Source organism: Apodemus sylvaticus, chromosome 6 (assembly GCF_947179515.1).
Source record: "Apodemus sylvaticus chromosome 6, mApoSyl1.1, whole genome shotgun sequence".
Lineage (NCBI taxonomy): Eukaryota > Metazoa > Chordata > Mammalia > Rodentia > Muridae > Apodemus > Apodemus sylvaticus.
The window spans coordinates 37,079,622-37,104,760 of record NC_067477.1 but is presented as its reverse complement, the minus strand read 5'-3'; the positions used below and the strand labels follow the sequence as shown (position 1 = coordinate 37,104,760).

Here is a 25,139-nt window from a genome sequence, read left to right as displayed (position 1 = left end):
TACTTAGTGAAGACAAATGTCTCATGATGACAGAGATCGAAAAAAACATCAAAAAGCATGGTCACTCTGGAAAGATGCATTTAAACAGTACACATACTAGCTGCCTCTGAGAGAGAGAGATAAGATGGAATGAAATACAAGGCTTTATTACATTTCCTTCTGAATCTTCTAGAATCACATCAGTGTGATCACACTATCCCCAAATAAATGAGATTTTTAAAATAAAAGTATTACATGAGACCTTAAGGACTTTGAGGAAGGTTTACTAAGAGCACACAATAGGGAGAAGACAGACATGGGAGAGCACAGAACAGAGAGAGCACAGAGCAGGGAGAAAACACAGCAGGGAGAACACAGAGCAGGGAGAGCACACAGAGCAGGAAGAGCACAGAGCAGGGAGAGCACACAGAGCAGGGAGAGCACAGAGCAGGAAGAGCACAGAGCAGGAAGAGCACACAGAACAGGGAGAGCACAGAGCAGGGAGAACACAGAGCAGGGAGAGCACACAGAGCAGGAAGAGCACAGAGCAGGGAGAGCACAGAGCAGGGAGAGCACACAGAGCAGGGAGAGCACAGAGCAGGAAGAGCACAGAGCAGGAAGAGCACACAGAACAGGGAGAGCACAGAGCAGGGAGAACACAGAGCAGGGAGAGCACACAGAGCAGGAAGAGCACAGAGCAGGGAGAGCACACAGAGCAGGGAGAGCACAGAGCAGGAAGAGCACAGAGCAGGAAGAGCACAGAGCAGGAAGAGCACACAGAACAGGGAGAGCACAGAGCAGGGAGAACACAGAGCAGGGAGAGCACAGAGCAGGGAGAACACACAGAGCAGGAAGAGCACAGAGCAGGGAGAGCACACAGAGCAGGGAGAGCACACAGAGCAGGGAGAGCACAGAGCAGGAAGAGCACAGAGCAGGAAGAGCACACAGAACAGGGAGAGCACAGAGCAGGGAGAACACACAGAGCAGGGAGAGCACAGAGCAGGGAGAACACACAGAGCAGGAAGAGCACAGAGCAGGGAGAGCACACAGAACAGGGAGAACACACAGCAAGCAGAGCATAGAGCAGGAAGAGCACACAGAGCAGGGAGAGTACACAGAGCAGGGAGAACACACAGCAGGCAGAGCACAGAGCAGGGAGAGCACACAGAACAGGGAGAACACAGAGCAAGCAGAACACAGAGCAGGGAGAGCACACAGAGCAGGGAGAGCACACAGAGCAGGGAGAACACACAGAGCAGGGAGAGCACAGAGCAGGGAGAACACACAGCAAGCAGAGCACAGAGCAGGGAGAGCACAGAGCAGGGAGAACACACAGCAGGCAGAGCACAGAGCAGGGAGAGCACAGAGCAGGGAGGGAGAGCACAGAGCAGGGAGAACACACAGAGCAGGGAGAGCACAGAGCAGGGAGAACACACAGCAGGCAGAGCACAGAGCAGGGAGAGCACACAGAACAGGGAGAACACACAGCAAGCAGAGCACAGAGCAGGGAGAGCACAGAGCAGGGAAAGCACAGAGCAGGGAGAACACACAGCGGGGAGAACATACAGCCGGAAGAGTACATGGATACATGTATACTGTAAATGAGCTCAGTCCTTCTGTAGGTCTGGGTTGAGAATAAATGAACTGGAAATGCACATCTGACCAAATTGATCAGATCCACATGTTTGTAATAGCAAAGCAAACTCCTGCGATCTTCCTGTGGTTTTTCAGACTAGGTGATCTCAGCTTAATTTTTCAAATATACAATGCATCCTTCCTCACAGTCATGGTGACAAAAGCTCTTGTAGATGTGTCAGCTGCACTGGACTCTTAACCCCCCTCTTGCAGACAGATGCTTACCAGTAATCAGCTGCTCCAAACGGACGCGCTCATGGGCAGCATGCTGGTCCACCAGGACTAACAGGTTTCCACCTACAAAGTCATCAGGGTTACTGAGGTTTCCATATTAAGACTAAAAGAACTGTAACGTGTGGGAGGTGATAGAGATGGATTACTCAATCAATTTAATGACATATCCATAAGATATACAATTGTGCATTGTTATTTTTGAGACAAGGTATCACTACATAGCTTTAACAGGACTGGAACTTGTCCATACACTAGGCTGGTCTTGAACTTACAGCAATCCACTTGCCTCTGCCTCCCATGTGTTAGAATTAAAGGTGTGTGCTATCACAGACAACTCAATTGTTTCTCTCTCCTCCCCCCATATATACACACATACATACAAACCCCTGAAATTATCAATAAATTACCAAATTTGTCCCTGATGAAAAGCGCTGTAACTTATCTATATTTCATTTAGCAAAGGTTAAATTTTGAAATATTCCTGCAGACTTGGCTTTATTAAGTCAACTTTACAATGAAGAATCATAGATAATATACTGCATACGTTATAATAAGGATTTTAATTTGCAAGGTACTCTGAAACTCAAGAAGAATGTACTTGTAGCTTTAGATCAGAGGGCAGAACATTTTTTTCTACAAACAGGCAGAAGGGAAATATTTTATGCTTTTTAGGCCACATGCATGCTGTAATGACTACTCAACTATTTGCTTTGAGCCAAAGCAGCCACAGACAATCTGTGCCACTATAGCTGTGTTCCAATAAAACTTTATTTATGGACACTGAAGTAACTGCATAGAATGTGGCTGTGTCAAGAAGTCTTTTTGTTTTTTCTAACCATGTAAGGATGTAAAAATCATTATTTCCCTGGCTGCAGAAAAACAGACCCTCACTGAGTCTACTCCCAGACTGCAGTTGTAGCTCTTTTAGTTTTCTTGGGTGAACCTGTCATCTGGGAACATACCCAAACCCCAGTCAACAACGGGGCTCAAGCTTCTGCAACTCTAACTAACACCCAGAGGGTCATGTCTACTGGCCCCACTTTTAGAAGCTACAGATACTTCAGAAGTTAAGAACACTTGTTGCTTTTCCAAATGACGTGGGTTTGATTTCCAACACCTACATGGGAGCTCACAACTGTCTGTAACTCCTGTTCCAGCAAATTTGATATCTACATGTACTGTACATATATGACACCCATGCATACATGCAGTAAAAACATTCATACATATTAAATTTAAGTAAAATAAAATAAGATTTAATTAAAAATATTTTATATGTAGCTGTGTGTCTGTCCGTGGGTGGCGGTGCACATGACTGCACCAGGGAGCCCGTGCCCACAGGAGCCGCCTTGCCTGCATTCTGTGAGGTAGACCCTCAGGTAGCTGGGAGCCACCTGATGTGGGTGTTGGTGGCAGAATTCTTGAGCATGAACTGCTAGCCGCCAAGCCATGTTTCCACCTACTACAGCCTCACTTTTAAGAGCAGGGCTTCAGACTTCAGGTACAAGCAGGGAGGCAAAGGGTTTGAAGTCCAGCTACAGGGGAATCTCACAGACAGAACAATTCTCCATGACAATAGTGTCTTTTTAATTTTTTTTAAAGATTTATTTATTAAATGTAAGTACACTGTAGCTGTCTTCAGACACTCCAGAAGAGGGAGTCAGATCCTCGTTATGGATGGTTGTGAGACACCATGTGGTTGCTGGGATTTGAACTCAGGACCTTTGGAAGAGCAGTCAGAGCTCTCAACTGCTGAGCCATCTCTCCAGCCCAACAATAGTGTCTTTTATAAGCTGTATTTGTATTATTTTGGGCTAAAAGATTGAAGTTTATTGTTATTAATCATATTGGAATAGAAGTTCTTCTCTTGAATTTGATCACAATAAATAGTGTCTTTTCCCCCCTATTTATATTAAAAAGATGAAGCATTTTTCTATGACACTGACAGCTGTAGTTGTCAACTGAGAAAAGTCTCACTCTGTCCCAGGCAGGCTGGCCTGTGGGCATGGTGTCTGTCTTCGTTCAGCTGTCTGATAGTATGGGGCACTGTGCCCTGGATTTGTGGCCTCAACTGGACAAGCAGCTAAAGCAAGCTGGGCCAGCAGACGGTATGCCTGCGCTAATTTCTCTTCTCTATGCGTGGGTGGGATGTGACTAGCGTCTTCAAATTCCTGCCTGGCTTCTTCCCAGTGATGGAATGTAACCTGGGGTTGTGAGCTACAATAAACTCTTCCCTAGGTTGCCTTTGTCAGTGTGTTTTCTCAGCTACAAAAACGAAACTAGGGGAGATACCATCAAACTCACAGCTGACAGCCCAAGATTTAAAGAAAAAGGAAACAGATGAGATGATGGTATCTCAGGCTGGCTGCTGACTTACATGGTCCACAATGACTGTGCCTGATAGTTAAGCTTTCTACCAATTGAGCAGCGCCTCTTACCCCACAAACTTTCTGCTGTGTGTGTGTGTGTGTGTGTGTGTTTCCTTAGGACACCCCCATCTTCCTTGGGAAGGATTTCTCACTAGTCTGGAGCTCCTCAAGTCCATTGGCCTCATGGGCCTGTGAGGCCCGGCACTCACCTGTCTCTCCACCTCTCTGCCTCTGGGATTATACCTGGGAGTGGGAGCGTGCTAGCACACTCATCTTTTTTTAGCAAACAGAGGAATTTATTTCATGATGGCATCTACATAAATAAGTGTCTTGTTTTTTTTTCCCTTTCCCTTTTTTCCCTCTTGCTCGGGCCCCACTCGCTCCAGTCCATAGGTTTATTTTTTTTATCTGTTTCTCATTACAGATGGTTGTGAGCCACCATGTAGTTGCTGGGATTTGAACCCATGACCTCTGGAAGAGCCATCTCACCAGCCCCTTGTTTTGTTTTTGTTTTTGTTTAGACACAGGGTTTCTCCGTGTAGTTCTGCCTGTCTTGGAACTCACTCTGTAGACCAGGCTGCCCTTGAACTCATGTAGATCCTGCCTCTGCCTCCTGAGTGCTGAGATTAAAGGCCTGTGCCACCACCACTCAGCATAAGGTTTTCATTAAATATGGGCTTTTTGTTTTTTGATTCTTTTGAGACAGGGTTTCTCCATACGACCCTGTCCTGGAACTTGCTCTGTAGACAAGGTTGGCCTCAAACTCAGAGATCTACCTGCCTCTGCCTCCCTCTGAGGGCTGGGATTAAAGGCATGTGATGTGAGTGGCCTCAATATCAACACAAACTACCAATCTCAGAAACCGTGAAATCAGGCCTGTACCTAACAGAAGAACAGCTTATCTTTCCATTGTCTATACAATGTTATGAGCTTTTCATTTCCTGAATGAAGCAGAATGCAGAAGACAATTTATTCACATGGACACCATGTTTTAGACGTCACAACAGGACAGAATAGAAGTTCTATGAGATTTTTTATGTTATATTCTTAGCACATAAAATAAAAATTAAAAAATGGGTACTTGATAACTATATAATAAATTTATTCTCTAGATGGATAACTGAATAAGCATATCTCAGTGTAGGCAGAAATATGCATTAGTTATTGGTTTCACTGTAATTTAGAGCAATAACATATGTGTCCAGTTAACATATGTCAATGTCAACTGGGAGTGGTGATACATGCCTTTGACCCTGGCATTCAAGAGGCACATGGTCTTGTGAGCTCAAAGCTAACCTGGTCTACATTGAGAGTTCCAGCCAAAACTACACAGTAAGAACTTGCCTCATAAACAAAAACAAAAATAAAACAAGCAAGCAAATATAAAAATTAAAATAAGTCAATTTTGGAATAGGTTGCATATTTATGACTACAAATAAAAACATTCATATTTGGTTCAATTGCTCATGTAGCCCAGGCTGGCCTTGAACTTGCTATTTAGCTGAGGAGAATGCCACTGCTGCCTTCCCTGTTCTGGACTACAGGAGTGCATCACCATGCTCAGTCTCATGCAGTGTTGGGAAATGAACCCAGGGCCAGGAAACATGCCACCCACAGAGCCACATCCTCAACCTCAAGAGAATTCTCGAATTCTAGTTTTGCTCCTGAAAAAAATCTAGTTAGGCAGTGGTGGCACACATCTTTAATCCCAGCACTTGGGAGGCAGAGGCAGTAAGATCTCTGTGAGACGGAAGCCAGTCTGGTGTACAGAGCAAGTTCCAGGACAGCCAGCTCCACACAGAGAAACCCTGTCTCAGAATACATGCCCCAAAAGAATCTGGAGAGTATGCTTTGGTAGCAAATCCAACAATAAATATAAACTCTCAAGAGAAGTTTAACTGGTGGTCTTTTTCCATGCTTACACTCATCCTGGTGCCACTGGCTGAGATTTTGGTATCTCAAAACTAACAGAATTTCAGGCAATCAAAACTTCAGGGCTGGAGAAGAAGTCAGCAGGTCGGATGCTGGTTGCTGAGCCTGAAGACCCGAGTTCAGTCCCGGGACCCATACAGGAGTGGGAGAGAACCAACCCCGGCAGCAACCCTGAACAGACCGTTTTCGTCTAGGTCTATAAATCTATGCTAAAGATTAACTCGTAAGTTAGATACAGCAAGAAGTTAACAATAACTAATAACAGAACAGAACTGGGTCAGGGGTATAGCACAGCAATATAGGTTTCTTGTATAAAACTATAAAAATATATAAAATAAAATAAAAATAAAAAAATAAAAAATATAGCCCAGCACTATAAAAATAAATAAGTAATAAATACACGTACAACAATATGCTGGGATAAAACTCCTAACATCATTTCTATCATACTCTATGCCATTATTAAGTACAATGGCATTTCCTTGGACCCAAGGCCTTGATACTGTAGAGTTAATCTGGTAATGTATACAGGGCCTGAGTAACAGGCAGCTAGGATACACAGCAGGAACACACTGGACAGAGGAGTGATCTGCAGCTTGGACCACAGTGGCATGACAGGACATTTCATCATACTACTCAGAGTAGGGTGAAACCTAACACTTATAAGTTGCTTACTTCTGAAATTTTCCACTTAATATTCTGACCTTGGTTGACTGTGGGTAACTGAAACTGTGGGGAGCAATACCACAGAACAGGCAGACAACTATAATTGCTCTCAAATTCTCATGAAAAGGACACCTCCCCTCTTTCTCTCTCTGCTGATCACTCCCTTCCAGGGCTCAGATTTCCTCATAGCAGCGATGGCTTCTGCCCCATCTCTTCTGTCAGATGTCTCAGTGCCAAAGCACAAAACTAAATAGTGCCTAGTACAGCGGCAGCTGTGTGACGTCCTAGATGCTGTACCGCAGCCTTCATTCTCTGTTTCTCTAGCCACTCCTTCTCCTCTTCTGCCGGTGCCTTTCTAGCCAGCTGTTGTTACAAGTTAGAATTATTCAAGTGTCTAGTAGGGTTGTTTTTCACCCTCTATATTTCTAGGTCACCAACAGCCACCTCTATGCAGACAACTCAAATTTATATCACCTGCTCAGAACACAGGAGTCTACACCTGCACCAGCCAAACACATTTGTGCCATCTCCTCTTTAACATTTCAAAGAGAATGTAGATTGACTTGTGATTTTATCCTCCAGGCCTATTCCAACTCTAATCTGGTCTTGCAACAATGTCCACTTGGCCAAAGGGGTGAGAAATTTAGGCATTATCTTTGATACCATCAACAACTCTGTTGACTTTATCTCCTGCTTTCTCAATGCATCCACATTTTTTGTTTTGTTTTGAGATCACACACAGTAGTCCAGGCTATATCCTATCTAGCCTTGCATCTCCTGCCTTGGTCTTCCGAGTGCTGGTTTGTGCGTCTAGACAGGATGCACGCTCAGTCCTCACGCTTTCACTTCTCCTTCTCTACCCTGATCCCAGGTGACCACTATTTCTTAGATGCTGCAGTATCTCCTTAACTGTCTCTGTGGAGTCCTGAACTCCACACAAACTCATTCCATTCTCCATATTGCAACTAGAGCAGTCCTAAAACACAACTTGTTTCCAGCTAGTGTTGGGACACAGCAACACTTGACGCTGACATTTACTATCTGGCTGCTACTTCCTTCCCAGCTTTGTCTCAGGCTCACCTCCCTGCTTCCACTGGACGGAGGAGATTACTAGTTACTTACTTACTTGGAAAGCCAGACTACCAAGGTCTCTCTACCAAGGTCATCTGACCTCCCAGACAAAATCAAAACTCCCAACAACAGTTCTTGCACCTCCTTTAACTTCTTCATTAAGAGCTACTGTTAAATTTTTATTAGTTTCTGTGATTATCTGTTATCTATTTTTTTTTATCATTGTACTCCTAGGACCTGGTAAAGTCCCTAGCAAACAATAGACATCAAATAATATTTGTTGAATGATTTATATAGGAATTAAAGCAAGTCACGAACTGATTCTGTTTAATTTTCTTTAACTTTATGTGCATGCATATTTAGCATGACTATGTATCTGTGCATCACATGCATGCCTGGTGCTCAAAAAGGCTGAGAGCGCCAGATCCCCTAGGACTGGAGCTCCGAACAGCTGTAAGCCACTATACAGATGCTGGGAATCTAACCCAAGTCCTCTGTTAGGGAAGCCAGTGCTCTTCACAGCCAAGCCATCTCTCCAGACTCCTGATTCTGTGTAAACACTCTAAATAAACCTAGCAAAACACATTATATAAATTTATATAAACATTATTATTATTATTATTATCATCATTATTTGGTTTTTTGAGACAGGGTTTCTCTGTATAGCCCTGGCTATCCTGGAACTCACTGTGTAGACCAGGCTGGCCTTGAACTCAGAAATCTACCTGCCTCTGCCTCTCAAGTGCTGAGATTAAAGGCATGCGCCACCACTGCCAGGCTTAGATAAACTTATTACTATAGATGAAAACACTGCACAAGGAGCAGTATGATGATGGGTCAATGGGTAAAGCACTTGGCTGCAACACAAGGACTTGATTAGAGTCTTAGAATCCATGTACAAATGCCTGGTGTGGTGTACAAGCTTGTAATCTCAAAGCTGGACAGGTGGAGACAAGAAGATGCCTGGGGCTCTCTGGCCAGCCAGTCTTGCCTAACTAGTGACTTCCACGCAAATTAGAAACCCCGTCTGAGGGAGATGGATGGCATCCCTGAACACGACGCCTGAGATTATTCTTTAATCTCCATATGTATAGATGATCACCTGTGCATACAGACAGAAGAGTCAGTACAGGGGTGGGGGGCTGGGGGAACTCAGTGGGAGAATACCTGCTGTGCAAGCATGAAGATGTGAGTTTGGATCCCTAGCAACCACACAAAAACCTGCGTGTGGCCCACACCTGCAGCCCGCAATGAGGAAGGCTAGGACAGGCAGAGGAGGCAGGTGTATTACTGCTGGGCAGCCAGTCGAGAAAAACCAGTAGGCCTCAGGTTTACAAGAACCTGTCTCAAAAAGTTGCATTCGAAGTAATGTAGAAAAGCACCTTAAGTTACCTTTGGCCTCTACATGTCTGTCTGCGTGTCTGTGTGTCTGTCTCTCTCTCATACACACACACACACACTTAAAAAAGTCTACAACATAAGGTATTTTGAAAGTATAAGATGAAATTCTCCCTTCACCCACCTTTATTTTTCACTTCCGAGGCAATTACTATTAGTGGTTCTTACTACTACTAAGAGTAAACTACCATTACTAGTCTAATGAGCCAGGTATGGTGTGGCAGAGGCCTGTGCCATCCCAGCAGTCAGGCTGAGGCATCAGGACCGCCATGTGTGTGAGACAATCCTGGGCTACATCTCAGAAGACTGAAAGCCTCCCGTGTATCTCGTTTATGTGTGTCGGTGTACTCAAGGTTCCTTGTTTACGTGTGTGTCAGTATACTCGAGGTTCATGTACTTTAAATCGTGCCTCGTCCTCTCCCATTAGGTCAGTTTGCCTTTATCTGTTTTTTAAATTGTCTCCTCCTCGGTTGTTTACCCACAAATACTCTAAAAGGCAGCTGCCAAGCAGACAGCTCCTTAGTGATGCGGAACTGCTCACCTGCTCTGCCAGGCTCGTCCATCCTCGTGCTCATCAAGCAGGCAATAAACTTGTTATCCACTTGCTGGAGAACCTGCCATTCACGGAGACAAGTACTGTGACACTAACCAAAAATTAGCCAACGTTTACCTGCATAAAGAGGTCAGACAATACTCAACGTGCTACAACCCACAGCCAGGACACAGTAGAGGAGCAGCTAGGTTCCACAGTGACAGTGCTTGTCACAAACCTGATTAGCTGAGTCTCACCTTTGGGATTCACATGGTGGAGGGAACTGTGTCTGGCAAGATGCTCTCTGACCTCCACATGTGAGGCCTTGCTCCCAACAAGCACAGCAAAGACGTGTTTTAAAACTGACTGTGAGGAAGTTCTTAGGAAGGATAAAAGGACGGGCAGGCCGGCCAGGGAGGCCAGGGAGGGACGGTGCTGCCAGTGCCACAGTGCACGTCTGCAGTAGTTCCAGCAGAGACTCTCTAACACACAGACTGCTAATGAACAGACTATTAAAGACAGTGTCTCAATGTGAAGCCCTGCCTGGCTTGGAACTCTGTGTAGACCAGACTGGCCTCCATCTCACAGAGATCCTTCTGTCTCTGCCTCGAAAGTGCTGGGATTAAAGGTGTGTGCCATCATGCACAGTCTAAAACACAAATTCTCAACTGTGAAAACCAAGGAAAACCATTCTGGAAGAGCCAGTCTAACAGTTCTAGTAACCGCCACCAACAGCTATACACTGTGGGAGCTCCTCTCTGTCCAGGCTCTTGCACCCCAAAAGCTTCTTTCTGGATAACTGGGCCCCTGCTGCAATCCCAAGTCAACACCTGGGTAGACGTTTATGTAGTCTTGCATAACCAACAAGACCGAGATAGTCAGAGTGGTGTGCAGAGGAACAGAACAGAAAAGGACAAGAGTCAGGGGTCCTTTTGTTAATGAACTTCCCAGCCTATGGCTTCCTTAGCCTTTGCAACCTCACAGAGAGAAGATCGCTTAAAAATGTGTATTTTTGCACTGTTAACGACAATGTTGCTTTATAAATAATTTTCTGGTATTTTTCATAGTTATAAAATTAAAATATAATTCTCTGCAGAAATGTTAACAGTCCTTGATTCTCTCAGCCTGGACTATAATTCATCCCCTGAAAACCTGCTCACACTATTAAAGGTATTCTTCTTGGCTACTAAAATTAATCTGGATTTTTCTGAAGATAAACATTCAAGGTTCCAGCTGGGGAATGATGGCATTAGAGGCCAGCCTGGGCTACAGAGTAAGTTCCAGGACAGCCTGGGCTACAGAGTAAGTTCCAGGCCAGCCTGGGCTACAGAGTAAGTCCCAGGACAGCCTGGGCTACAGAGTAAGTTCCAGGACAGCCTGGGCTACAGAGTAAGTCCCAGGACAGCCTGGGCTACAGAGTAAGTTCCAGGACAGCCTGGTCTACAGAGTGAGTTCCAGGACAGCCTGGTCTACAGAGTAAGTTCCAGGACAGCCTGGGCTACAGAGTAAGTCCCAGGACAGCCTGGGCTACAGAGTAAGTCCCAGGACAGCCTGGGCTACAGAGTGAGTCCCAGGACAGCCTGGGCTACAGAGTGAGTTCCAGGACAGCCTGGTCTACAGAGTAAGTTCCAGGCCAGCCTGGTCTACAGAGTAAGTTCCAGGCCAGCCTGGGCTACAGAGTAAGTTCCAGGACAGCCTGGTCTACAGAGTTAAGTTCCAGGACAGCCTGGTCTACAGAGTAAGTACCAGGACAGCCTGGGCTACAGAGTGAGTTCCAGGACAGCCTGGTCTACAGAGTGAGTTCCAGGACAGCCTGGTCTACAGAGTGAGTTCCAGGACAGCCTGGTCTACAGAGTAAGTTCCAGGACAGCCTGGTCTACAGAGTGAGTTCCAGGACAGCCTGGGCTACAGAGTGAGTTCCAGGACAGCCTGGGCTACAGAGTGAGTTCCAGGACAGCCTGGGCTACAGAGTGAGTTCCAGGACAGCCTGGGCTACAGAGTGAGTTCCAGGACAGCCTGGGCTACAGAGTGAGTTCCAGGACAGCCTGGGCTACAGAGTGAGTTCCAGGACAGCCTGGGCTACAGAGTGAGTTCCAGGACAGCCTGGGCTACAGAGTGAGTTCCAGGACAGCCTGGGCTACAGAGTGAGTTCCAGGACAGCCTGGGCTACAGAGTGAGTTCCAGGACAGCCTGGGCTACAGAGTGAGTTCCAGGACAGCCTGGGCTACAGAGTGAGTTCCAGGACAGCCTGGTCTACAGAGTGAGTTCCAGGACAGCCTGGGCTACAGAGTGAGTTCCAGGACAGCCTGGGCTACAGAGTGAGTTCCAGGACAGCCTGGGCTACAGAGTGAGTTCCAGGACAGCCTGGGCTACAGAGTGAGTTCCAGGACAGCCTGGGCTACAGAGTGAGTTCCAGGACAGCCTGGTCTACAGAGTAAGTTCCAGGACAGCCTGGGCTACAGAGTGAGTTCCAGGACAGCCTGGTCTACAGAGTAAGTTCCAGGACAGCCTGGGCTACAGAGTAAGTCCCAGGACAGCCTGGGCTACAGAGTAAGTCCCAGGACAGCCTGGGCTACAGAGTAAGTTCCAGGACAGCCTGGGCTACAGAGTGAGTTCCAGGACAGCCTGGGCTACAGAGTGAGTTCCAGGACAGCCAGGGCTACACGCTGGCTTGAAAATAAAACAAAACAAAATAAAACAAAGACAAAACAGAACAAAACAAAACAAGCCGGGTGTGTGTGTGTGTGTGTGTGTGTGTGTGTGTGTGTGAGAGAGAGAGAGAGAGAGAGAGAGAGAGAGAGATGGCGCACGCTTACATGTAATCCCAGCATCCTGGGAGGCAGAGGCAGGCGGATTTCTGAGTTGGAGGCCAGCCTGGTCTACAGAGTGAGTTCCAGGACAGCCAGGGCTACACAGAGAAACCTTGTCTCAATTAAAAAAAAAAAAATCAAAAAAATTTTTTTTTAATTTTTAAAAGAATTAATAATGATGACGATTTAAGGTTCCAGTCAGATTATAAGCAAAGAAACCCATGTCTGATGCCAAGTTTTGGTTGTCAAATGACCACATCTGGAATTAACCAAAACCCAACAGGCTGGTATACCTGTGAGGGATTTTTCTCTTAATTTTTTTTTTCACCCGCCCGCCCCCAACCCTTTTCTCTTAATTAAATCATTTGTGACCCACTTCTAACCCAGATCTTTTGACAGAGAAGATCCACCTTTCATCTGGGCTATGCCCTCTGCTGGCAGCAGAAGGACACAGAAAGAGGAAGTTTGCTTGCCCGCATTCCTCTGGCAAGTGCGTCCCTTCACTGGCATTAGGGCAACTTCTTCAGGATTATGTTGTAAACTGAAGACCAGTGGAGACATCCACTAGCCTTGTGAACCGAACAACTACTGTATTCTTGAACATGCCATTGTTGGACTAGCTGGACCACAGCTTGATAGCTATTCTTTGTGTGTATGTGTGTGTATGTATATATGTATGTATGTATTCATTCATTCTATCAGTTCTGTTCCTCTAGAGATGCCTTGACTAATAGTTTGTCTCATTTAAAAAAAAATCAATTAGCTGGATGTGGTGGCACACACCTTTAGTCCAATCATTCAGGAGGCAAACTGAGTTCAAGGCCAGCCAGGTCTACAAAGTCAGTTCCAGGACACTCAAAGCTACACAGAGGAACCATATCTTGAAAAACAACAAAAACTGGGCTGGAGAGATGGCTCAGTGGTTAAGAGCACTGACTGCTCTTCCAAAGGTCCTGAGTTAAATTCCCGGCAACCACATAGTGGCTCACAACCATCTGTAATGGGATCTGATACCCTCTTCTGGTGTGTCTGAAGACAGCTACAGTGTACTCATATACATAAAATAAACAAATAATTCTTTAAAAAAACAAAAACAAAAAAAAACAATTAAATTTCACAAAATTAGTCCATGTTAAGCATTTCATAGCTCTCAATGTTGCTTTACCTGCACTGACTGAATCATCTCTTTGGTGAAGCGATAGGGATATAGTACGTTGTGAAGTTTAACAGCTAAGCTCTCAGCCTGGCCACTGCTGACATCAACAGCAACCTAGAAAGACCCAGTAAAGACAAAAGTTTTAATTCTGTGGAACTGTTACCAATGATTTCAAAGTCCATTAGAAACCTCATTCTTGGGGGATTAGAATATATCAGTTGGTGGTACAGCATTGCCTAGCACATGCAGGGTTAATTCCTAGCACTGCAAAAAATAAAACCAAACAAACATTTTCATATATCCTACTAGAGACCGGATGAAGGCAGGAAAGCTATAAATCCAAAGGGCTCTGAAAATGAGTTGTCTAACAAATTTTTTAATGAATACTGACAAAACCGAGCATTATTTCAGAACAATTTGTCTATGCTCCATGACTAAGTCCTTCAAGGCGTCTTAAGTGAAGAATCAGTAGTCAAACGCTGGTCTGTTACCCACACTCATTACCATACTCAGTACATGCTGTGATAACACACCAAAGAAAGAACACTGCAGGACACGCAGCCCTGTTCCTGCAGACACAGATGCAATGGTATTTTGTTTGAATGGTAACAACTTACTACCACCCTGTAAGACAGGATAAATGCATTCTCTCTTTACACGGAATATACATGTTTAAGCCGAAATTCCTGACCTTTCCAAAGTGCTGACTTCTCCTCTCACCATTAGACACTAATATCCAAGTAAATCATCTGGAAATCTGCCTACTTTCCACCCATAATTATACATTCATATACTCAGGCATCCCCATACCCAGCTTAAATGAAGTTCAAATTTAAAAATAGGCAATGAAAAAGTACTCCAGACCTACCTCTGGGTATCGGGCAAACACTGGATTGTTCCATTCTGAAAACAAAGACTGCAGTGGTTCACTGACAGTAGCCACAGCATCTAGAACAAAGCAGGACAGATGCCATCAAGGCCAAGAGAGAGTGGATGTCCTCCTCGACTGAGCTACAGTCTCAAGACCAGAGATTAGACGCAGTATCCCTACACTCTACAAATGTCAGAGCCTGTCCTATATCCCTGTATTTGTTCAGATGTTACTTCTTTGGTTTTGGAGACAGGGTCTTACTATGGCTCTAGCTGACCTAGAACTCACTATGTAGACCAGGCTGACCTCAAACCTACAAAGACTCAACTGCCTCTGCCTCTTAAGTGCTGGGATTAAAGGTGTATACTACCATACCCAACTTGATGCTACTTTTAAAACTAGTATTATGACTGTATCTTCTGGCATAGTTTTTCTCCCAATTGTCTATAACAATGTTTCAGGGGTCTGGGAAGATGGCTCAGAGGCTGTTCTTGCCGAGGACCCAGGTCTGGTTCCTAGCACCCACATGGTGGCTCACAATCTTCTTAACTCCTAATTCCAGAGAATCTGCCTTCCTCTGGCCAAGGGCATTGCATGCAAGTGGTACATAAACATGCATGCAGGCAAAACCACTCCCATACACACAAAACAAAACTAAATAAGTCCTTTTTTTTTTTTAAAGGGAGAATATTTCCAACTATGTGTCCAGAAAAAACTATAGTTCAAAGTTTCTAGTTGCCTTTGGTAAAAATATACTTAATCTGTTTAAGAAACAACAACAAAATAATAGATTTCTTTAGCTTTCTTTCAAAGCATTTTACAAAGATCAAACTACTGAAATATGGAGAAATCTAATCTTTAAAAATAAAAAACATTTCCCCAGTCACAGACACCATAGCCTACACATAATCACCCCGCATGAACCTCCAATCTGGAAAAGCACTTTCTGATCTAAATGCATGTGCTGAATTACTTAGCTGTGCTGTTAAGCAGAGCCTTGGGGAATCCTGGCTCCTACGGCACAGCTGGTGCGGATCAAGCTTCAGAAGCAACAGTGCTTTGTCTTTGGCACTGAGTGCACGGTGTGTACTAAGTGTCTTCACAGCCGCTGTGATTACTCACCTCTGCTGTGTCTCAGCGCCGTCCTCTCTTCCTGAGCTCTTGGGAGGAAAGGAAGAACAAGATCACTTCTGAATGGATGACACCTGTACTGAACCCCTAAGCAAAAAAAGGAAAACCTACAAGTTTAAACTCAACATACAAGTAAGATGCAAGTAACATACTATTAAGATTATGTAAAATCCCTTTCTCTACAAACTAACCAGACATAAGGAAGACTACTAAACACTGCACAGAAAATCAGAAGTTTCAATGAAACTATTGCTAACTCACATTAATGCCTTGCTTCTTTACTCATGAATGTGACTCAATAGGTGAAGGGAGGCAGTTGTGGGGGTGGAAGGCGCATTAGACAATGTCGAGTTATTTTTCATAGTCATATTTTGGGTAAATGGTGCAGCTACTGGACTCCAGCAGATAAAGGGGGAGGGAGGCCTAAATACCCTACAAGGTAAAGTTATTCAGGAACGCCTTGTCAGATACAGTTGTACTTAATGATCCCCACAACTGCTGCAGCCTTAACAAATTCCCAACTTATGTGTCCCTTATCCACAACCTATGTCTCTACTGTAAGCATGATTTCATTGTGTTACATAGCTATCCCTAATAGATGAAAGGCTGAGAAGTCAGACATCACCTCCCTCAGAGTCACAAGTAACAAATGCTGAATGAATGTGCAAAAAAGATGAATGAGGTACAGATGCCGCAGTCTGGGAAGATACTGTCTAGTTCTAACCACCTTTCTCAAGTAAGAGCAGATTTGAGTCTTAGGAACAAAGGGACAGTTTTGAAAAGTGGGGAAACATGGGATCTGGAGAGGGGTTCAGCGTTAAGAGCACCAGCTGCACTCCCACAGGATCTGGGTTCAATTCCCAGCTCCCATACAGTGGCTCACAGCCATCTGTAACTCTAGTTCCATGGGATTTGATGCCCTCTTCTGTTCTCCATGGGCATGAGACATGAACATGGCATACAGACATACATGCAACCAAAAATACTCAAACACATAAAATAAAAATTTAAAAAAAGGAGGGTGGACATATAACAGAACTATGACTTGAAAAGGCAAGTCTATTGGACAAACTAAAGCAAGACAGTAGCTAAGAGAACGTTGTACATAAGAAAGGACACTGATCTGGGGCTCAGTGGTAAAGTGTATAATATGTAGAAGGCCCTGCACTGGAAAAAGAAAATTTAAAGAAAAAATCCCGTGGGTTAAGGCTATGACATCATTCTAAATTTATATAGTTGGGTTTTATGTAGCTCAGCTGGCCTTGAGTTGCACCAGAGGATGACCTTCAATTCCTGATCCTCCTGCCTCCACTTCCCAAGTGCTAAAGATTAATAAGCTTTGAGTCCCTCAGTAATTTACTGCATGTTTACATTTCCATGTGAATGGTGGGTGTGAGGCGCCGTCTTTTCAGTCAACTTTTGATACCAAAATTATTTTTCATTTGGAACTTGATTTAACAGGATTCTCAAAAGTTCACAAGATACGGCAATCCAGATGGTTAAGTGGACTGAAGAAGTTTCAACATCTAAGTTCACTTAGCAGAGCAGATGTTCGAGTTGGATGCGGCAGCTGAGGTGTGCCCCTTTCTTTTGGCAACAACCACCCGTAGTTGAGTGGGATCCAGTTATTTGTTGGCACTGTATCAGAAGCAGTTACATTTCAGGAAGATGAGGTGCTGCTGCCTTAGATGCTACTCTCTGATAAGCGCTCAGCACCCACAAACCAGTACATATGACACACACACAAAGATGCCTTAAGGGCAACTGGTTAGTCTCAAGAATACTAAAGTACAGGGGCTTCTCCTCCTATTAAATTCTCCAGAAGTTACAATAGTGATTTTTTTTCCATAAGGAACAAACATTGGACACTAAAGGATTTATTTAACCTCAAGTAAATCAGAGCTTGCAACTAGAAATATTTATCCTAAGAAGACATTATAATTTGCAATTATATTCATACAATTTACATTCTTTTACAGCATTTGAGACTTTTAACAGGGATGCATATTTAATGTTTATCCTACTGGTGAAAGCCGAGATTATAGCCAGATGGGAATCAGCTTTACGTCTTCCCACATCTGGCTCTAACACACTGCCAAAACAATGTCACTTTTAACTGCTGGAAATCTGAGAACCCAAAGTCCTAGATGAGGCTCTGGTGTTGCCTTGTGGTGTGACTAAGAGCCACATTATTATCAACTTCTTACATCAGAAACATAGCATGTGGATTGATATACGCATTATAGTAAAGTACATTTGAAAAATATAGTTATGAAGGCACCTATCTAGCCTATATTTTGCAAAATGTTTTTTTACAAGCTCATAAAATCACACTGTGATGATCTATAGATCTTATTGGAAACTTATAAGTAAAGGTTTTTTCAGCCTTAGGCTGATAGCCACAAATGGAAGCAGTCATGTCCCTAAAGACAATTTCTAAAATAAATTTGGGAAGAAAGGGAAAACAGGATGGATGAAAACTGTGGGTCTTTTAGCCATCAACAGTGTACCATTTATTAAAATGAAGTTTCCCACTCTTACACACACAAACATCTTAGACATATGTAAATACATTTACATCTTTTATCAGTCTTTACTAAATTCTTATATTTAAATATTGTTAAACACAGTGAATCTCCATGAGTGATTTATGGGAATCACTCATAAATCCAGTGAATCTACTATGTTATTCCTTAAACATAGTAGAGGTCTTAAAAATTTGCCTTCAGAAGCTGAGCATTGTGGTACATACCTTTAATCCTACAGGATCTAGAAGCAGGAGCTATCATGAGCTCAAGACAGACCTGGCTACAAAGAGAGTTTTAGGTCAGCCTGGACTACATAACAAGACCTCATTATTCCTCGACCCCAAAAAAACCAACCTCCAAAAGAATACAACACAGCCTTCCAATGCTATCTGCTGAGGTCATCTCTATGAACAATAATTACATTGCTCTTTGGCCACTAATCACTTTTCCAAAACCATTTCACGCCAATGAATGCTGCACACTTACCATTCCCAAGCAGAACATCCACAGCCACAGTTGTCAGATCTTTAGTACAAGCAGTATGAATGTCATCAGTAGGAGCAACGAATGTGCTCAGTCCCGTCATTCTGTTGATGTAAACCATTCTCCCCAGAGTTACATCAAAATGCTGCTGCCAATCAGCACAGGACCTATTTGATTCCTCACTTTTGGGACAAGAGCTTGCCTTAGATTCCTCACTTTGGGAACAGACTCCACCTTGGCTGTCAGTGCCATCTTCTGCCTGACTCCCTGTCACTCTACTGACAGAGTCAGGGTTTCTGGTATATTGCTCTGAAGCTCTGATAAGAACATCCGAATCTTTGCTGATTTTAGAATCATTACAGGGTAACAGCAAAGAAGTTTCTGGTTTTTCTGTGTCATCTGTTACATTGTCAGAATGTAGTACACTGTTTTTATGGATGGAATCATCTTCTAAGGCTGAATCTGGCATTGGAAGCACATCACTCTCTCTTTTTTCAAGTTTATTTTTTAATAATTCACAAAAATGTAAGTCTAACCTAGTGCGGTGGCTGTTGTCTTTCCAACTGGGATCTGAATCTGGAAGTTCACTAATATGACCTGTCATCCCTAGTGTTTGCTTCTCTTTTTCCGAATCCTTTAGTCTGGATAATTTAGAAGCTAGTGATTCAGTGGACTTCTCAACATCAGGTTTTCTGTTACAGTGAGAGAACTCTGCCAGAGTAACAGGACTTTCCCTCAAATGAGGCATCTGTTCTAAGCGATCTTCTTTGGAAAATGACATTTTCTCTGGGTACACAATGGGACTTAATAGTTGGCGAGTATCGCTGTGCTCCCCAGTAGTGACTTCATAGCCATCAGACACATCGAGGTAGCTCTTGTCTTTCAGAAGAACATTAGGATTGTTGTGAGGCTCAAGATGGGTCCCGACTTCAGTGTTATTATCCTCTCCTGTATCTAGGGAATTGTTAACCTTCCCATACTGCCTCTTAAACTTCTCTAAAGACCCTACTCGTGAACACAAGCTTAGCTTCCTACGAACTCCGTGTTTGAAGGAACCCATTTTATCTATTTCCTTACAAGCACCAGAAACATAGTTACACCATGGAAAGGAAGATGTATCAGGCAAAAAGCAATCTGTGTGTGATTCTTCACAGTTTTCCTGCAAAAGAGTCAAGTTGTCATCTGCTGTCACAGGTGTGTTCTCTGTTCCATAACCTGTATTTGTTCTGCAAAATCTTTTGTTGGGCAGTTGAGTGGGTTCTTTACTTAAACTGCTTGTTAAACCGTTGCTGTCGGGAGTCTTGATTACATGGCGTATTCTATTTCCAAATGTTTCTTGGGCACTTACAGGACCAGGCCGAGCATAATTTTTAAATGAATGTTCTGTCTCAGTTGATTTAGCGTGCTCACTTTGTAGCACATGAGTTATAAAGCCAGTGGAGCATAACTTAACTTGTCCATAACTAAAAACATTTATTCTTCCACGACTACTGGGCTCCTTTTTCCTTCTTTCCTTCTTCCTCTGAGTACCCTGTACTCTTAATAATGCTGTCTCACATGGCAGCAGCTGGCACCCCACTTCAGGAGCACCTTTAAGTTTCTCCAGTCGACTCTGAACTTCACTATTTTGGGGAATGTTGGCAGCCATGACATTAACAGTATTACTTATCGTGTGCATTTCTAGATCTGCCTCACTCTCCTCGAGGAGGAGATGGGTTTGAATGGGGCTTGAAAACATGTTTGGACTGGTTTCATGTGGCCTTTCTGAAGTCCTATTTTCCAACAAAGATGTTTCCAATTTCTCATTTTCTCCAGAGTGTGATGTTTTGGCTACCTCCTCTTCTGACACCCATGATTCTAAGTAAGCACTGCTGCTGTTGTGTTTCACAGACTCTGCCATTTTACTACAGCCCAGGCCATCAGAGTCATAAGTGTACAACGAGTCCTCTGCTGTCTTTTCTCTGATCACTTCTGAATCGCCAGAATTTTGTGTGGTTTTATTTTCTAGAGTAGCTATTCTTTTCACAGCTTTTGACTGCAAATTAAACATTTCATAGGAGTCCAAAATATTATTACATGCTTCTTGGAAACTGCTCTGGTTACACTTCTCATGAGTAGACACATGTGTCTGAAGAGTTGTACCAAACAAACTGAAACCATTATCTTCATTAAATTCTTTAATATCTTCCCCTGATAATTCTACAAATAATTTTTCTTGCTTTAAAAACTTTTTTATTCCTTCCTGAATACAAATCAACACAGTATCCCAGTTCTGAAACTCAATCAGAGTTTTGGCTGGCTCTATGCAGACGTCATACTCACAGAACCGGCACTGCACATTGATTACATATATCCCATGGAGTTCTGAGGCAGAACGATGTCGAGGGCTTGAATTCATTTGCCTATTGGCAGAGCCATTCTTTGGCCTGCATATAATACTTTCTTTTCTTAATAAAAAGTCAATAAGTTTATGCAACTTTGTTCTTAAAATTAGTCTTCTGTTCACAAACAAAAACTGCATATTCTTATTGTAGTGTGCTTCAGAGCTGATGTAGCCACTAAACTCAAATTCCTTATATTTAAAATGTATTTCTCTTAACTTTTGGGACTTGCCCAATCCATAAATTTGACAAAATCGAGAACATATGTCTTTGGTTTTAGGGAGCTGAAGAACCATGGAACCAGAAACATCATTCCTCAAAGAGAAAGAAATGAGGGGGTGCATAAGTGAGAGGGCTTCTACCCTCTGCCTGACTCTCTCAAACTCTAGCCTAGGATCCATGCTCTTCCTCCGCACAGGAAACTGGTAAAACAGGTTATAGACGGTTACTGTGGTCCCCACACTTGGTCTGGTCCAATCAGCCTCTCGGACGGTGAGGGCTTTTCCGTTCTGAAACATTTTCATGTAGGTTTTCAATGTTGTGCTGTTCTTGGATGAAATTTCCACAGCACCAGCCATGTCGGCTATACTTGCCAAGGCCTCTCCTCGGAAACCGTAAAATGTTGGGTTCTCCAGGTCCCATACCGAGTTGCATTTACTAGTAAAATACCGGTTTCCCACCTTCTCCACGTCGTCCCCCACCATCCCAAGTCCATTGTCTATCACTTGAACTTGGAAGGTTTCCATATTCACTCTGATGGCCACGCATGTCGCTTCAGCATCAATGCTGTTAAGGGTAAGCTCCTCAACGCACTGGCCCAAGGAGCTTATGGCTAACCCGGAACGCAACTTGGTTTGTACTTCATCTGACAGACACCTGATCATGGCAGGGAGACATGTAGAGAGGGCAGTCACTGGCTTCCTTCTCTGACTGGAAATAACCACCTACATAAAACAAAGCAAAACACAACACGTACTCTATCAAACCTCTGTGATAGCGCATCACCTGTTTCTCTCGACAATTACAAAGAACTACAGTTTGAGGTAAATAAAGTATTAAACCGAACCACAAAAGAGAAGCACACTTCTGGTTTCTAGACAGCGCACAAAACTTATGCACTGGTATAATGGACCAGTTCTTTCAGTTCCAAAGAAGCATTCATAATTTCATAATTTTTGCTGTTCCTAAAATGAATGCCCTAAAGTGAAATTATAATTACACTGGATGTTGACCCGTAAAGACACTATTCGAATTTCTAAGTACTTCACTAAAAACAGATGCCTAAATTAAACACAGCTAAGAAACATTAGCTAGAAATTATTTATGAAAAAAGGCCAAGCTAGTTTCATAACATTTATACTTTACACAATAACCACGGCTTTTAGAAAACCTTCTGATGTTCTAAGAAACTAAGTAAGGAGGTAAAACAATGGGACAAGGTCAAAGTCAAACCTGTCGAGGAGACACAGTAAGCCATTACTAATGCCATGATTACTTTCTCGGGAAAAGGTGGGGGGATGGGAAAAGGTAAAACTGCTTTGATATTTAAGTCCTGCTCCTGTGTTGTTTGATAGCTCGCTGAAAGGCCTTCATGACTGATATTCTTTTATACTGATACTCTCGGTCCTTTATATCCCCAGAACATAGCTTGTGGTCGGAACCTGATTCTAAGTTTTCTTATACAAACTCTAGGACTCTATCTGGGTCGTTAAAGGCCTCGTTTTTAAGCGACAACAGTGTGGCCGGTGACAGGGCTGGTTTTTTACAGTCTGGGAAAACCGGGGCCCTCTAAGGCAACGCATTTAGCAGCCGTTGGCAAACCGGGTGACTGCGTAATGAGCAGTGCCAGGGTCTAGACGGTCGGGCAGCCCTACCAGGCCGCGCCTGCGCAGTCCGCCCGCCCCGCCGCTCCGGGGAGCCGGGGCCCCGCCAGACAGGCCCGGGACAGTCACCACTGCTCCTGTCGAGTTAGACAAGCTCTCGGGACCATATTTCATCACGTGCTTTTCCCCCTTCACCTCGAATCTCCTCCATCAACTCTCACCGACCAACCACCTCCAACGCAGGACGCATTCTCCGGAGCATGCGCCTTCGAGACGCCGCGAGACGGTTTCTGCGTGACGTCTCAGTGCGCAGGCGCCAAGGTGGCCAAGCTGCGCATCCCCTCACCTGGCCAGTTCCAATTAGTTCTCGCGTCTTATTCTCTTTCGGAATGGAGTGAAAGGCTGTTTCTAGTAAATTTTACTTTGTTCCCTTTCTCGTCTCCTTTGCATGTTTTAATATTTAGTTTCACATATGTTTTTCTTGTTTCTTTATTCTTTGCTCGCTAGATTGTAAACTATGTGAAAATAGAGGTTTGGTTTTGTTTACTGCTGTGTCCTGGTGACAAATTGATATTCAGGGAATGAATGCAGAGCATTGAGCATTCTTAAAATTAATGCTTTACGGAGCATTTATTCTCTCTCTCTCTCTCTCTCTCCTCTCTCTCTCTCTCTCTCTCTCTCTCTCTCTCTCTCTCTCTCTCTCTCTCTCTCTCTCTCTCTCTCTCTCCTCTCTCCTGGAACTCACTCTGTAGACCGGTTGGCCTCGAACTCAGAAATCCGCCTGCCTCTGCTTCTGCCTCCCAGGTGCTGGGATTACAGGCGTGCGCGGCTTTTTCTTTCTTTTTTTTAAAGATATGATTTCTCTGTGTAACAGCTCTGGAACGCGCTTTACAGACCAGGCAGGCCTGGAACTCATGAAGATCCTCCTGCATCTGCCTCCTAAACGCTAGGGTTAAAAGTGTGCCCCCCCCCCCCATGCCCGCTCAGCCCAGACTCTCATAATTTGCAAAATTTTGCAAATCAGGACATCAGTGTCCCTCCCTCCGTCTCTCTTTCTCTCACCCCGCCCCCATAACACCACTGTTTTTTTCCTAAGTGAAAGAGCACAGTGAGAATATTTTGAGAATTTTTAGGCAATCCTCAGTTTTGTCTTCTGTTTCATTGAAACCTCCTCCCTGAAACTCTTTAAAAAAGATTTATGTATTTTATGTGTATGAGTTTTCGTCTGCACATCGGAAGAGGGCTTCGGATCCCTTGGTCTTAAGAGGCTGTGTAAACCACCCTATGGGTCCTGGGAATTGAACTCAGGATTTCTAGAAAAGCCACCAGTGCTCTTAATTACTGAGCCATCTCCACAGGGTACCCATTCCTCCTCCCTTTAAAGAAACTTATGACAATTTTAAAATATATATTTGTTTAATTACTAACCAAACCAAATCAGACTTGTGGAGCCAATGAAGCAAACTTCTGATTATTGTTAAGTTTGCCAGGGCTCCATGACCAAAGGCCACAGGCTGGGTGGCTTAAGTAGCTGAGGGGTTTTGTTTTGTTTTGTTTGTTTTCTTTCCAGTTCTGGGACAAGTTGAAGATTGAGGCCAGGATTCTTTCTTGGGTGTGGCCGGCTGTCTTCACAAGGCCTTTTTTGCTTACACACTTGTGAGTCAGTTATCCAAAGGGATTGGTCCTCGCTCGCGTTAGGGTTTGGGTATGCAAATGAGGGGAGGTGCAGTCTGGCCCATAACTACTTTATCTGAATTTCTAACCCTTGGAAAAGGAAAGGCATCGTTCAACACAGCATCTAAACAACCGAACCTGCTGGCATTTGCTCTCACTCTACAGGAAGTGTCCCCTGTAACAATGTAAAGAAATGACAAAGTTACTCCTCTTTCAGACCTCTTTAAACTACCTTAAAATCTTCCTTTCACAATAATGAATTCATCTTGTTGCCCAAAAGTTTGCTAATGAAATCCACCTGCCTCTGCCTCCCAAGTGCTGGGATTACAGGCGTGTGCCACCACGCCCGGCTAGATTTCTGAGTTCGAAGCCAGCCTGGTCTACAGAGTGAGTTCCAGGACAGCCAGGACTACACAGAGAAACCCTGTCTTGAAAAGCAAACAAACAAACAAAAACCGTGTAAGCA

The 25,139-nt window shown here is 43.9% G+C and overlaps 1 protein-coding gene across 6 annotated transcripts in view; it reads right to left on the bottom strand.

Annotated features, from left to right (window-relative positions):
- The window catches only part of Mlh3 (mutL homolog 3), a 35,875-nt gene extending 12,579 nt beyond the window's left edge, over positions 1-23,296 (bottom strand). For 4 of the 6 annotated variants that reach the window (XM_052185390.1, XM_052185393.1, XM_052185395.1 and 1 more), the window contains exons 1-7: positions 23,195-23,296; positions 18,799-22,120; positions 15,776-15,871; positions 14,651-14,730; positions 13,792-13,896; positions 9,826-9,898; positions 1,840-1,911 (exon numbers count right to left, since the gene is read on the bottom strand). In XM_052185390.1, coding sequence (XP_052041350.1) covers positions 1,840-1,911; positions 9,826-9,898; positions 13,792-13,896; positions 14,651-14,730; positions 15,776-15,871; positions 18,799-22,060 — 3,688 coding nt within the window. In that variant the 5' untranslated portion in view covers positions 22,061-22,120; positions 23,195-23,296. The remainder of the gene's footprint in view (positions 1-1,839; positions 1,912-9,825; positions 9,899-13,791; positions 13,897-14,650; positions 14,731-15,775; positions 15,872-18,798; positions 22,121-23,194) is intronic. The other 2 variants (XM_052185392.1, XR_007978331.1) reach the window with 2 other exon arrangements.
- Between the last annotated feature and the right edge of the window lie 1,843 nt (positions 23,297-25,139).